Source organism: Styela clava, chromosome 14 (genome assembly GCF_964204865.1).
Source record: "Styela clava chromosome 14, kaStyClav1.hap1.2, whole genome shotgun sequence".
Lineage (NCBI taxonomy): Eukaryota > Metazoa > Chordata > Ascidiacea > Stolidobranchia > Styelidae > Styela > Styela clava.
In genome coordinates this window covers 7,110,959-7,126,437 of record NC_135263.1, presented here as the reverse complement: position 1 = coordinate 7,126,437, position 15,479 = coordinate 7,110,959, and the positions used below count along the sequence as shown (strand labels likewise).

The 15,479-nt window shown below is 33.5% G+C and overlaps 1 protein-coding gene across 1 annotated transcript; it reads right to left on the bottom strand.

Moving 5' to 3' along the window:
- Positions 1 to 637: 637 nt before the first annotated feature.
- Positions 638 to 13,669, bottom strand: LOC120341404 (vesicular glutamate transporter 1-like). Its single transcript, XM_039409904.2, has 12 exons — positions 13,420 to 13,669; positions 12,126 to 12,320; positions 11,515 to 11,695; positions 9,592 to 9,710; positions 9,023 to 9,137; positions 8,179 to 8,266; positions 6,640 to 6,726; positions 6,154 to 6,293; positions 5,646 to 5,795; positions 3,977 to 4,220; positions 3,003 to 3,130; positions 638 to 2,052 (listed from the first exon to the last, which is right to left on the bottom strand). Exons 2-12 carry the CDS (start codon positions 12,293 to 12,295, stop codon positions 1,483 to 1,485), a joined length of 1,992 nt encoding a protein of 663 aa, XP_039265838.2. The 5' UTR covers positions 12,296 to 12,320; positions 13,420 to 13,669; the 3' UTR covers positions 638 to 1,482.
- Between the last annotated feature and the right edge of the window lie 1,810 nt (positions 13,670 to 15,479).

Here is a 15,479-nt window from a genome sequence, read left to right as displayed (position 1 = left end):
TTCAACAAAGTATGTCTTCAAGTGCGGAGGCAAATCTGCGAGGATAATCTATGAATCTCTCAATGTACAGTTATGCAACCATGATGAGGCATTTCCCGTTCGTACAAGTATAATGGTGAGCCAGTTTTGACAATTCACTGCATACCAGTGTTTTCACTTATCTGAGACTAATAATTCAAATTTCAAATATGCGAAATGCAAACAAGTGTCATCGCCGACACAGTTGCCTTATGCGAGGTGAACAGATATACTGACTGACAATTGATGGAATTTCCATTAAAAGATTATTTAGGGTAAGGTAGACACTTCGTCTAGCGATTTTGTACCGGAATGAATATACATACAGTATTGCTGATTATGCTGAATCTGGACGGTATAACAACTTTTAGTTAGTGTTCAACATTGAAGGCTTTTAGAGCCAGCAGCTTCAACCAAAAACTAGTTTGTGATCTCGAACAATATTTATACGAGATATGTGTTTTGCCAAACGTATATATATTTGTTAATAGTTCATATCGTGCCACGTTCACGACATATTTGGTGAGATTACTCCGATATTAATCTCTATGCCAGAGTTTGAATATTCTGTGTTACAAAAGAAACACATGCATTTTCCACGAAAAAAAAACAATTTCAGTGAGCTAAGTGATTTTTATTTGTTGTTCATGGTAAATAACAAAATTATTCCATTGGCAACTAATATACATATATAGATAATAATATATTGGACGAAATATCTTAATCTTATTTCTAAAACAAAAACGGTATATACCAAAAACAAAAATAGAACATGTTATAATTATAAAGTGTTTAATATATAAATATGTCAATGTTTTATGAACTAAATGTGCACCAACACCAAAATAAGAAAACGGTATTGTAAATATATAAAATTACTTTAGTCGGTTCAATGTGAGTTCAATTATTTTTATTTAGTACATCATCTGAGGTAATTATTCAGTCGACGTTTTAGCAGCACTTCCTAACTTATGTGTCGTTGCTACCAACTCTCTCTTTCATCATTCATTGATTAATGCATTTGAACATACAACAGAGCAAGATACATTCATTGAAATAGTAATAAATACATCGTAACCGCAACACAAAATAGTTTTAAGTAATTTTCTACAGAATAATAATTGTGTATTATTCGTTATCGGGTGAAGAAGTAAGGTATCCAGAGGAAATTAAATTCTAACTTTTTGTCACAACTAATTAGAAATTTCTCTGAACGAATTACTGAAATGTTTTAAAATTAAAAGGCCTTAGAGAGCATTATACCACGCAATTCATGAAATATATGATCTATGAAATATATCGAGATTTCTTGTTAAATCAAGAACTTAGTAATATAAACTACATCTATATCTTTGCATCTAACACATTTTTGGTTACAAACAAAACTTGTTTAAAATATAATTTAGATTATACGTCACTGTCTCTAAGATATTTTTGATATTCCCGACATTAATATTGAAAATGTTATTCACCGTCAGCATCATCCGAGTTCCAAGATGAGTTTTGAAAATGATTAGTGGAAAATTTCTCATCTGGAAATTGGGATGGATTCTCTGGATCGGGAGAGTTGTCACTCGTATTTTTTTCAAGTTCGGTGTCAGATATATTTCTAGAATTAGATTTATTTATTGTGATATTGTCTTGTTCTATATCCTGTTCATTTGATGACAAACGCGTTATTGGAGGTTTAGTCATTGTGTATCCATTTCCAGAACTAGGATGATTTGAACTTGAATCTCTTGACTCATTAGAAGAGTAATCATCACCGTACAAAGATTCGGAAGAACTCACTCTGAGTTTCTTTTTTGTGACGGAAGTAAAGGATGAACAACCGTATTGTTGTCTTTCATTGGATTCTTCATTATGAAGTCCATATGCTTGCTGTAAGTAATCACCCTCAATAATACCACGCTCCTCTGAAGGAGGATCAGCCCAAGGCTGTCGTTCTCCGGAAGCAAATATGGCGTAAAATATGACTCCAGAAAAATGAATGCACGACGCGATTATAAAGATAATCTTCCACTCGTCTATACTCTGTAAATAGAATTACTACAGCTTATTTCAATCTTTGAAGCGGAATAAAGTTCATATTAATCAGACTGAGTCAAGAGATTTGTGATGAAAAAGATGGAAACGGCAGATATTATGAACCAAAGATCTTTACAATATAATTACGTAAGATATTCAAGCATAAAACTTGAAATTTTGATGCAACCAATTTAATCTGTAGAGATCAAGTTGGCAATTTAATGGCATAGCTTTTGCTTTCGTTTACAGTATCCCCATGTTATTGTCAAAATACTACATCTGGAAGAGTATATTGTAGCCGCAAAATTATGTTTAAGACGTAACGTTGTTGTAACATTTTAATGCACCATATGCTTAGAAATCTTGACCTGACTTTAATTCTCTAGAGAATAAATGGTGTAAAGTGTAGAATATGAATCTAAAGTGCAACTCGAATTTCAGTGACTTTTTCATTTGCTGATTCCAGAAAGGACAGCCCATCTTACGGGCGTATGAAAGTTAATGTATCTATTTTGTAATGCATGCTTCTCCATCCGTGTTCATATATTAGTACAAGTTTGCCGAAACAAATATGCAAGTGTGCTGGGAATTCAACAGAGATCCTAAGTCTCCAATGTATATATAACCTTGACCTTAAAAGTCAGATATCGTCACAAGTTCGAGATTAACAATGCTACGCTTTTAACAGGACAATTTTTACAGGAATGTTTACAGCAGCGCATATATTGTAATGAATCGCAATACGTCAATCTGGAGTTTTTAAATTTAATAAATTTATTAACTAAATATGGTAACGCTATATGTGGTAAGTGTTTTTGAAACTGAAACTTAATATGCAAATTTTTAGATAAATCAATGAAATTGAAATTTTTATATTTCCCGTACTCCAAATATTGAATTTTATGTGTAAATTTGGCGTTACTGATTTTGTGAAGAAATAAAAGCAAATAATATACCTTATTTTTCGTCACGGCGCTGACGACAAGCGGACAAATCATTCCTGACAGAGTACCTGCTCCGTTCGATATTCCCATGAGAATACTAGCATACCTCGGTGCAATATCGAGATGATTGACGTTGAATCCTTGAAATAATTTTGACGATTAGAAAGCGATTATTACATAAATTTAATTTCAAAATGGGCCTTAAAGGGATTAAAATATGGGTCGATAAATTTTATAGCAATGGCACAGAGAATTTCACATACAGTTGTCCCAATGCGAAGTGTTGCATTCATTATTTTGAAATAATCTTAAATGTAAATTCAGGCCTTACAGTTATAATGTGAAAAATTTGGAAAAAAATGACTTGGCTGGAAGGATGTTGGTATTGACTGGAATAACTAGACTGCATTAAAACTTCAACCACCGATCTGTAAGAAAGAAGAAAAACTCAGACCAATTTGGGGAACTCTTGTATCAGAGATATCTTTTTATCTACGTCAATTGTCTACATCCAAAGCATTGGTTAATGATATGTAGGTAGTGGGTGGAAATGGGCATTTGTACCTGAAATACTCGTCTAGTTAAAATTTTCTTATTGAGTGCTATCTGTTTTGTTGTACATCAGACTCAAAATCGAAAAATGTTAGCTTTTATTTAATTTATCTTTTCCCCATCTAAGTGACACATTGAAAATAAGTCGCTCAATCATAATGCGGAGAATGGTATTATCATTCTTTCCTATTTTTCTTCGAACTTGGCTTTCGTATTCCACGGGGACAGAGTAATCAATTCAGTCTGAATTTCTCCGCTGTTTGTTATTCGACAAATAGAATGAAAATAAAAAATACCGTTCTGTAATGGGCATTCCAGAGAACGAATTCAAGCTACTTTTTGAATGATATGATGTACAATGTACGCATTTTGGCAAAATGTCGTATCGTTACTGAATATTTAACATATTCTGGGTTGATTTCATAAACCCTTACCTGATATTGCAAATCCACTGAACCCGACAGCGAACACCAAACACACGATTGCTACGGTCTGTCCGTGACTGCATCCGACAATGAGAAGGAAGAAGGCTTCCAGTCCGAATCCACCACAATTCATAATTTTTCGAACAGTAGTTGTAGTGAGAATATTATTTTTTCTCAAATAGTCGGCGATAACTCCTCCGACCGGCACAACTATAGTCATAACAAGATGTGGAACAGCTGCCAATATCCCCAACTGAAATTTATTCATAGGTAGGTAAGAACATGTAATTTTTAACGAATTTGTATTTATTCGTTAAATATGACTGGTGATCTTAGAGATAGCTGTTGATAAATGAATGGTGCCTTCGGAGTGTGTAATAGGTCTTGTCCGTGTAAGTCTAGACCTAACTATATATCTTCCCATGATAGACCATAGAAATTTATATTAATGATTTTTTGTTAACAAGAGCTTGTATTAATATTTATACGTGAATAAAGATGTCGTAATAAAAATCGATATATTTTACGAAGAGTTTCAAATGGATGACCCAATTAATTTCGGTTCATAGCACCCTAAGTTTTCAGGGCCAAACATTGATTGGTAAGTTGAATACCAGAGTTTAATGTCGTTGAAAAACTAAAACCGCATTATCTGGTTAGTAGTAAGACGCTTAATGGACTGCTTCCCTTTCATACTAGATTACATAAAAATTTAAGCCGTTTTCTAAGAATATATTTCGGTGATTATGTTGTTTTTTTACCAATTTTGTCAGACGAAAATTTTTTAAAAACCCAGAAATATAATTAAAAAACATAATCGTGGTTCATCTGATTAAAGCGTTGATATGAATAAAATAATAATTCAAAAGTTGAATAATATATTTGGTGAGTAATTTTGCTCATGGAAAGAATTGATGATTAGTGAAATATATACTACACAGATAGTCTGCTTTGACCACCGGCAAACTATTAGTCTTGAATCAACATAAAAATCGTAACAATATACTTTAATTAGGCCTACTAAAATTTGGACGATTCATAACAGATGTTATCTCAACAATCGCAATTTTGTCTTACAATTGTTATCGACTATCTAATTATCACGGAATAAGGTAATATATTACGCAATTGCTGTTAATGAGAAATATATAGAAAACAGATACCGTATTTCCCGGCGAATAAGTCTACCGGGTAAATAAGACGAGGCCCGTTTCCAAGCCTGAAAAAATGGGTTTTTGCAAATAACCTGCCAATAAGTCGATGTAGTAAAATAGCGTCATCATCGGAATCTCAAACTACCATGCAATGCCTTTTAAGCGGTCGACGCGTTTGCGCATTGGGTAAAATAGCCTATAATGACGTTTTCTTATAGGGTAATATTCAATCCATAATAACTACGGGAATTCAAACTGTCTTTAAATTTTAACCTAATTGTATTCAACTACCGATTGTGTCCACCATAAAAAAACATTACGTAATACATAATAAAGCGAATCCGAAAAAAAAATGAAAATTACCATACTCGCCTAATAAGACGCCTAAAGCGACTTATTCGCCGGGAAATACGGTAATTAATGCTGCTTGGAGGCTCATTTAAAGCAGCGAACAAGAATGGTGAATTAATGGAGCAATGCAGAATGAAGTCAAAGGTCAATGATTTTTGCATTGAAAATCTTACCTGTGAAATGTCAAAGCCGAAGACTTGTTCAAAGTAGGTTGGTTGACTTATAATCAACAAATAAAATGTCCAACTTCTGCAAAAATTAGCAACAATGATAGCCCAAACCGGCATGGATGTAAAAAACTTCTTCCATGGAGTTCCATTCCACTAAATTAAAAGAATTAAATATTTAGTGCATATAGATTGTATCTTTATACTGTAGTTGTCGAGCCAAAAAGCTACAAACAATTCGTAAGGAGATTTCTTATATCAGTCATTGACATGTAGTTTGGAAGAAGCTATGGTCGGCAAAGTTGATTTAGCGAGATCTGCTTGTAATTGAAAGGGTAAAGATTCCCAACTCCCCTGTTACACAGTTTACCAGGAACGGTAGGTGAAACATATCTCATACATTGTCAATAGTTTCGTACCAAATATTAGCAAATCCATGTAAAATTGAAGCTCAAAATGCAGTTTACTAAAGGGAGTTCCATGGCCATAAAGTGGCCAGGAACTTACAAAATACCTTTTGTATTGCAACTGAGTCAAGCTGGCCGATTGACTCTTTTATATAATTTGCTTCGTCAGTTGAAATTGTTGGATGCACTCCTGGGTTGTCAAAGGCGGTTAATACCCAAACAACAAACCAAATGATGCCAGCAGCACCTTAATATTAACAAAATAATATTTATTGGGACACTACCATCCAAAACTTCCACCATCTGTATGCAAACACATGATATTGTATTGATCGAAGCGTTAAATGAATTAAATCCAAACCACGTTAACATTTGGTGCATCAATAACACTAGATCCATCAATGGTTTCTCGTTTTGAATGAATTTCAAGTATGAAAATATGTATTCTTGTTGGAAATAGTTACAAAAAGACTTCATTTTAACAAATTTTGACCGGGTTCGATAATCAACAGGTTCATCTAAAGGAGTGTGCCATGACGGTCACACTCTTAGCACCATTTTGTTAAAAATAATCTCCACCTACGTAATCTTACCGAATACGTAGAAAACAGAAGGCCAATCCGCATAATCGACAAGTAATCCACCGATAGGCATTCCCACAACTGCGCCAGCATAGCTACCTGTATATATATATAAATCGTTTTGTCCACTTCGATAAACATTTCTTAGGACTAGATTAGGTAATTTCAGCCGCTTATTTCATATGCTTGAATTGGTGCTTTTATTTATATCTACAGACGGCAAGTAAGAAATCAACATTGCAATAGCGAAATAGTATTAATAAGGATTGAGCAAAAATGGACATAATATTTTCTTTATCGTTATATGAATGAAATAGGCAATGAAATTTCACTCGGGAAACCACTGATTATGACTGTGACATACTTGCTTGGGCGATTACGTGCGATTTGTATTCCAACCCACTTTATCAAGAACAAAAGTAGATAAAAAAAGAAGTTTATTAAAAATTTATGTGAATGTTTCGAAACTGACAAAAACTGAGTCTGGCGACGACAAAACTAAATTATTCATTGTAGCGCTCGTAAAAAACCAGTATACTAATATCTACAACATGCGGATGTGCCCGCAAAATGAATGACTTATTAACAAGCCGGAGACTGACACGAACTAGAGAAAGTTATTATTCGGATTAAGTCCAGCTTTTTCTATCAGGCAGAATATAATTCCCCGCAGCTTTCTGTCGCTTGGTAGTAGCGAATCGCTTATCGCCCATTGGGGCTAATTGAGATTCGCATCATCCTTTTACCAGTTGCTTTAAAAAGTTTATACTCAGAGGGAAAGAAAGGCATATGTTTTGATATTAATAGAAAATTTTCTAAAGTGATTCAACTATGAAAAAAAATGTAAATATCCGTAGAACTCTCTCAAAAATCATTGAATCAGTAATTGAAAAATGGTTCATTAAATTTATTCAATTATGGCTCCAAAATCGTAAAATCAATTTCACACTGGGAAGGTCGTTTGCATAATAGCTGATTGATGGGGTCGCCTTTGATAAAACGCCGCTATGACGCATCGTGTCTCATCGACAAGACATTCTACGAAATGTCAGACACGTCACTGCTGAAAACCCGCTTTTTTCTGCATTTATTTCATGCATTTTGTGGTTTGTTGTGTTGTGTAACAAATATGTTTTACAACCGTAACGCCTACGCATCTGTCTCCTAAGGCATGTACTTCAAAAAAAGACATCTGGCATGAATTATTTTAATGGACAGTATGACTTTTAATATCCGACGATAATAATAATAATAAGGCAATATAATTTGATTGCACCAAAATATATTTACATCTTTTTTCGTAACTTTACGTAACAGATGTGCTGTACCGGTTATCAAATTCAGGATCATTATATGTAATGTTCACCTATAGGAAAGTATTAGTTCAGTACTGACCGTTTGTGGATGAAACCGTTTAGGGGGTATCACATGTGATGTATGATTGGATATACAATAAGTTCACATCTAACTTATTTTTTTAAATACTGGTTAGTTCAAATTTATATACGAAATGTACCGAACTATAAAATACTTAAACATAAAATTGCCTACCAGAGAAGGATATTGTTGCAAGCCTAGATCTTTCCAAAGGTGGCGCCCATTTGCTCCATATTCCGTGACACGAGGGATATAGAACGCCCTGTAAAAAATAAACCCTTAATTCTGGAAAAAGTGAATAGTAAAATGCCCCTCGCATGCTTTAAAATTCTAGAGGTCCGCGGGGCCATTTCCCAAAAGATCAAATATTTCAGTATATTATCAATTATTAAGAAGGACGTAAATGTTAAAGTAAAACCACAAACTGAATATTTTAGCGGAATAATACACATAGTCAATCTTGAGAGAAAGATGCAAAAACTTAACGATAGCATCAATACAATGCATGCATGTCGTCTCGGTCACACTCAACTGCAAAATTAAGGAATATAAAAGAATGAATAAGGAATGAACAATGAAAAATTAGTTTTCTATCATCTTGGGTGTCGCTGCTCGATAACAAGCATTGGTTCCCCGTGGTTTCCCTTCCCCAGTAAAACTGTATGATTATATTTTTTAATCTCGAATATACACAGTGATACACAGTGAGAATTCTAAAATTGATGATTTATAATTTTGCACAATGGAAATCTTCATTACTTTAGCTGTGGTAACAATTTTTATACACGGTTAAGTCTAGTACCTTTGAACCAACTGTTACTTTGATCGCAAAAAAAATACTGGAAGTTCAAGTTTAAAACAAGTATTTCTAAATATACTTCGAAAACAGAATATGTATAGTACAAGTTTTAGTTTTTAAGTTTATCGTCCAATGTCGCATGGCCAGCTGGCGTGTTGGTGCAGACTAATGACCGTAAGATTACATGAAAATAGGGTATTTTCCTTCAGTATCCATTACCTCAGCTAATCCTTGCATTATCCGGATGAATATAAATAATGACCAATGAGTTCTTGCTGCGATTGGAAGTAGGAAGTTGAGAACACATGTTGAAAATATTGCACACCCGAACATTCTGAATAGAACATTATAATTTTAGTTTATTTTTCTTTCGACGACAAAATGGTTTAAAATAGGTGTACAGCTTTCCAGATTTCACAATAATTGACCTCTTGGCGTTAATGGTAGACACCATTGATCCCAATCTGACGTGTTCTAGAAGCTTGTAGACTTAAAGTAATCTCATGCCTCCGGCATAGATTTATATTCCCAAACCCAACATGAAATACGTAGATTGGTTTGTATAAATTTGTTCGCCATGTTATTTCCATTTTCGTTTTTGACATATATGAGCATGGAATTTTAACCGAATATTTTACACACAAAGTTTGCTTAATATATGTTTACCAAAAAAAAAACAAGAGAAATTTGAAATGTTAAAGCTTCGATAGTAAAACTATTGCAACATCTCATTCAAAGCGCAGCTCGCCTCCCAAGATAGTGAATATACTGTTTATATAAACATTTACCTGGTAGGAGAAAGCCTAGATGCGAGATATCCGGCAGGTATCTGAGTAACAATGTATCCCCAGAAAAATGCACCATGTACCACTCCTTGAGTTGCAGGACTCCAATTTAATTCTGGAAGCTACAATAACATTTATATTTTATTAATCGATATTAATTTACAGATTTCAAACCTCTAATATTTTATCTATAGGGTGGTATTGCGTAATATTTGAATTTTTTTCACAGCTGGCGATCCAGATTACCTCATTTTCGAAAATGCCATTCCATTTTAGAGGATATAATCAGAACATGTCCTTCGGGACACAATTACAACTACTTTTTTGTGTGATTACAAATTTCAACTTTGTTTTATAACATCGTACTTTTTCATGATGTTACCACATCTTCTCAAACAAGTATTATTCTTTTTTTTGGTCAATTTTTTTCATCGATATTGCATTAGCCAAATCAGATGTTAAAAACAATATTTTTTTGTGTATTCCGAATGATAATTTCGTGGAAACAAAAATTATGCTGATGGGAATTTTCTTCTTCCATAATAAGAGGGCAGAAAAACGTGAATGAACGTCGTCTAATAAACATTCCAAATATTAATTAAATTGGTCTTAATAGATTCCTAAAATAGTGCATCAAACTACCGAAATCATAAATATTTACGAATTAAAAATTTATGTCGCAAACGACGTTTACGCAAATATGAACCAGAAATAAGAATAAAGAAATTCTTTGGTGGGTGTGGAGTTTAAGTATCAGTTTTATTTATAGCTGACAGAATCCCATTTTGGGTATAATTTTCTACAAGATTACAAATTGTGTCACCAATTGTATGTCTATGGTAAGTTATTACGTTGCTTTTAAACAGTTCGAAAAATGAAATAAAATCTAACTTCTGTGTTTTAAATTCATTCATGATTTATAATTTCTTCCTTATGTTGCCTCATCGTTCATTATTTAGCTTAAAGTTATTCTGGATTCCTAGGTCAAATTAATCGGTGAGAATTTGTTAGAAATTCTAAGGAAGGGAAGAAAGCATAGACGAATTCATAAATTTAAAATGGAATATGATACAGGAGGTCACATTACATCACACGTAGGAAGTGCTTTATATCCTCATTCATACTTTTTATTCGAAAATTCTCTTTGTAGAATTTCTACATTGTGATTGAATGAATGATCGAAATTCAAATGTAATTTTAAAGTAATTCGACCTTAGTTATCCCACTACAAAGAATCACTATAGCAGGATGTTGATAATGATTTCCCGTTTTATTGCTATAACATCTTTGAAGCACACTTTGCAAGACGTGTTTCGAGTTATTCTTACAAGACTAATAATAATTTAAATTACTCGAATTTTGCAGTTGAAAAACTGAGAGATAAACGTATGATTGATCACCTTATAAATAATTGACAATTGAAAAATGAATAGAGACGGTTTTAGAGGAAGAATTTTTGATCAAGTCTACTAAATAAATAGGTACTTCTAAAATACATCGATACATACAATTTTGCTTCTATTAATATTTGTGCAATATCCTGTCATAAAAACATTTACTTGACCCTAGAAGTTCACGTTTGTTAATCAATCATATTATGAATTAACAAATTTAAATGACTTATAGTCTTATATAACTTATCTTATAGTCATATTTAATGCCAATTTTATGAAAACTGCCCCAAATTTACCATAATAGTCGTTTTCGTAACCCAAACTGAAGTTTATAACTGAAGAAGCAAGATGCATCGGTGAAATAGGAACCAAAGCTACCATTCGGAGCAGGCGATGTGGTCTTTGAGTTTGCAAACGAGGACTTTTCCAAATAGCCGAAACACGCGGTTTTCATTTTAAATATTAGTCAATGGCGTCTTGAATTTAAGTTTCACAAATACACCGCACCAGAAGTAAAATATTTTACACGTACCATTATAACTTTAGTCCCGTTTTCGCTATATTTTGTATAGTTATTGGACATCCTAACCATCGCCACACCAAGATTGCATCGCATTCCAAATGTTATGCAGAATCCTATTCCACTCAGGAAAGCAAGAAAATATCGCTTTGGGAACCATGGACAACACGATACATACTGAAGCATGGAAACGCTGAAATTAGAAGCAATTTTGTTACATTTGTAAAGATATATATAGATGTTGCAATTTCCACAATTTTTCCGATAGTGTCATCAAAGACACGCAGTTGCAGTAGAAATTCAACCAAATGGCAGAAGACAATTCAGACAAACTAAACCTTGTGAACAGGGTAACGTAATTTAATTTGGTTTTTGACAGAAAAATTTTGAATTGAAGATTTTTCTCAAAGAATAAAGTAAGTCAATTCGTCATTGAATATTTTTCAATTATGCATTCTTGCGTCATAAAGGAAACTAGTTTACATAATTTGATTTGCTCTTATTTTACACTTGATTGAATTTTCAATTTATTGTATTTATCTTTGCCGCATAATTGACACAAAATAAAGTCAAAATAAAGTTCTAGTGTTATATTTTATTACTTAATTGAAATATACTCTTACTGTAATGCATAAATTTTTCTTATAAGTCGCTGGACTTCATAAATGAATCCTGATTTCCTGCTTTCATTAAAATTTGACGAGTTACTTGGCCTCATATTGTAAGGATTCCATTCTTTTATTTCGTTGTTGTCATCAACTGAAAACCGACGATATTTTCCGTCCGGTGACATTATTAGTATATTTGTGAATAAATTGCTGGCAGAAAGAAAACAACTAACAACATATATATGAAATGAATTTTTTTAATAGTTAGTTTTAGCGTGATGAACGTATGATTTATTATTGTTCATTTTACCACAGATAGAGGAAAGGCTGTGAGAGGCTTTACTACGCGTACCAATCCAGGTCAGGTTTATCTGAGTTAAAGCAGTCAAGCTACTAAGAACTTACAACCATTCCAACTGACTAAGTTTCAACACAAATGATTATTAAATTTTTCTTTTCCTCAAATAGACATATTCAGAATATTTACAATAAATTTTCTTGGCTATAGTTGCAGATTTCATCCTATATTTGACCGCCATCTACGATCGCGACGCATAAACTGGAGAATGTCGCACGAGAGAGCCCCTTTTAGCTGCTGGAAGAATTCCACGAAAGAGGGAAATGAAATTTATTGCTATTATTCCGGTCAGGGCCAGATGGAATTCAGATATATTCAAAATTTAAATTCCTACTAAATACCGACGAAGCATGATCAGTACATGTGGAATATCTCCAAAGCGACTTCAGACATGTACCACGCATGGTAAAATCAATCAATTTTCTATCAGATGAGAGCAAGTTTCTTTTAAGCGAGGGCAGCACAACTAAAAGACTCTACAATAAATTATTCATACAGAATCATCGCGTAAATAGAGTGTTGACGAGGTCGCCCTATGTTTTAGTGAACATATGCGACCGTAAACTTTTCGTTAAACTTGTCTCGCCACAAGGTACACGGGTCGCTACAACAGGACTTTCTCAGTCAAAAACTGAACTCGAATCCGGTATTTGCCTTGTTTTGCGTGCCTGCGCGCCCAGATTAGCATACGAAAACATTTTCCAGCGCAATTTCAATATCTAATATAAAAAAACATTCTCATATGCATCAGCATAAAGAGGAAAATTGAATAAGTTCAAACAAATTCTACAATGAAGCGAAATTAAAATCTTAAAATTCAAAACCTTAATTTGAAAATTGAATGTATTTTATAAGAAAAAGTTTACTGATGGAAATATTCCATCAAATCAAAGAGAGGCCAATAATTATACCATTTTTTTAAGCAACTATACGTTATCTATTCTGACTCACCTATCGGTTGGCCTGGCTATCGCCTGTGAGCCTCACTCGCATATATAAACACACTCTGATTATCTTCATAGAAATGTATTTACATTTTCCTGATATCACATATGAAATACATGCTCACCAATGGATATTTACAGTTGAGAAAGAGATCGAAATGTGAAAATATACCTTGATAATGAACAGTGCTGTAACTAAAGTTTGATAATCACACAGTTTCTGGTTATAGATTCCATGCTTAGCTTTATAAACTACATCGATATTCAATCCAATGCATTGCACATCCATTTTATGATTAGTACTCTCGATGTTTAGAAATATTTATAAACGAGTTGAATCGATTTCCTTTTACGTAATTGCTTGGAAATTATTTTTTCTAACACACATTATTAATAAGTGGTAAGTTTAAGTATGATTTTATGGTATTGGAATGGGTGATGTAATAGCTGATAACTTCTACATTGACAAGTAAGATTCAACTCTAATTATTTGCGGTCAATGCCTGACTAAATACAATACTCAGCAAAATCATTTCAATGAATAATAAAAGTTGATGGTAAATCATAGTAGAATTTGCGAGAATTTTTTGAAGTATGAAAACCATTCATTCATGAATTTGTAAATTACAGCGGAACGTTAGTTAGGTCGCAAGGGACAAATTCATTGATTTGAATTGTCTTCCATTTACATAAATGAGAAGATAATCTATCGCTAAATACGAAGTTGCGAAACAATTTCATAATCACGAAAAGATTGTCCAATATGGCCGTGAAAGCGAATTACGTCTTTACGCACGCACTTTCCATCAATAGTAAAGAAATTAACGTTATTCTAATCACTAAATGTAATGAAGGTGATTTTCGAGTCAAGAAGCGTGGGCAGGGGAAAAACATTTCTTCGTCCAGAAATGTTGTACGGCATACCACGATTCCAGACCCAATAACTACTTTAATCAATTATTTAAATTCAGTAATGTTATCGCTGTTTGTTGACGCTGTTTGTGGTATACAGTAAATGGTTTGGTAGTGGCTCACATGATTAAAAATCTTTCCACCACATTTTTTAACATCTTGTTTGTAAAGACTTTCTGAATAGCAACGCCAGTTCGATTTGTATTATAAGCTAAATTCTCCCGCTTTTCGCAAGCGTCGCGGTTGGCATTTTGCCTAATAGTCCAACACATCGGTTGCCAAACTTTTTGTTCATGCGGAACCAAATTATCACGGAAAAAAACTCACGACACACTTACACGAAAATATGCAGCTTTTCGAATAAAACTCAATTTTGTTATCGCTAATGTGTACTTTATGCATTATAAAGTTTTTAAACACGTAGGCATACGGAATAAAAGCAAAAGATCAACTCTTCTTCCTCATCTCTGCTCGATTTTCCTTCGAAATGCTGGAAAAATCACCCATATTCGCTAAACTCGGTTCAGTAGATATTTGAACTGCAGTTCGCGAAATTGCACCATGTAGTTTTTCTCTCTATTGTCATATACCAAATAAAGGCAGACACTACGTAACAGGAAGTAAACGACATAGAAAAGGAAAATAAATTTATTTATTCATATACACATAATTTAAAATAGGAAACAAAAAAACATCAACTCGCCGCGGCGCACCCTTTGGGAACCGCTGGTCTAACATATGTTATCACATTTATTGCTTGTGAAGAAAAAAATAAATAAACTGACGGATAATCGCACCACTTCCCGCTGTTTTCTAGCCTGGTGCATCTGACTAGTATAATAATGACACCGATTGAAATTGCAATACCATTTCTATACTTCAAATGCAACGCAATTAGTGTACATTGTTTAGTTTTAATTTTTCATTGTCATTGAATAAGTGTTGTGCAGCGGTATATATAGACTACGGACTGGTGCCTTCCTTTGACATACTCGGATACTATGATCGCGAACAAATCAGAAATCTTGATGGCTGTGACGTAATAATGACGTGGGAAACATCGTACAAGTCGCAACTATTGCATATTTCTCATATTGACTGTGTCGGTAACAATGATAATTCATCATTTATTTTTGTGTATATGTGTGTTCATTG

Coding starts and splice junctions, on each gene's coding strand:
- LOC120341404 (XM_039409904.2), bottom strand. CDS start 12,295: ATGTCACCGGACGGAAAATATCGTCGGTTTTCAGTTGATGACAACAAC. Junction 4,221..5,645: donor TCGGCTTTGACATTTCACAG/GTAAGATTTTCA, acceptor AATAAATTTCAG/TTGGGGATATTGGCAGCTGT. Junction 2,053..3,002: donor GCGCCGTGACGAAAAATAAG/GTATATTATTTG, acceptor TTCTATTTACAG/AGTATAGACGAGTGGAAGAT.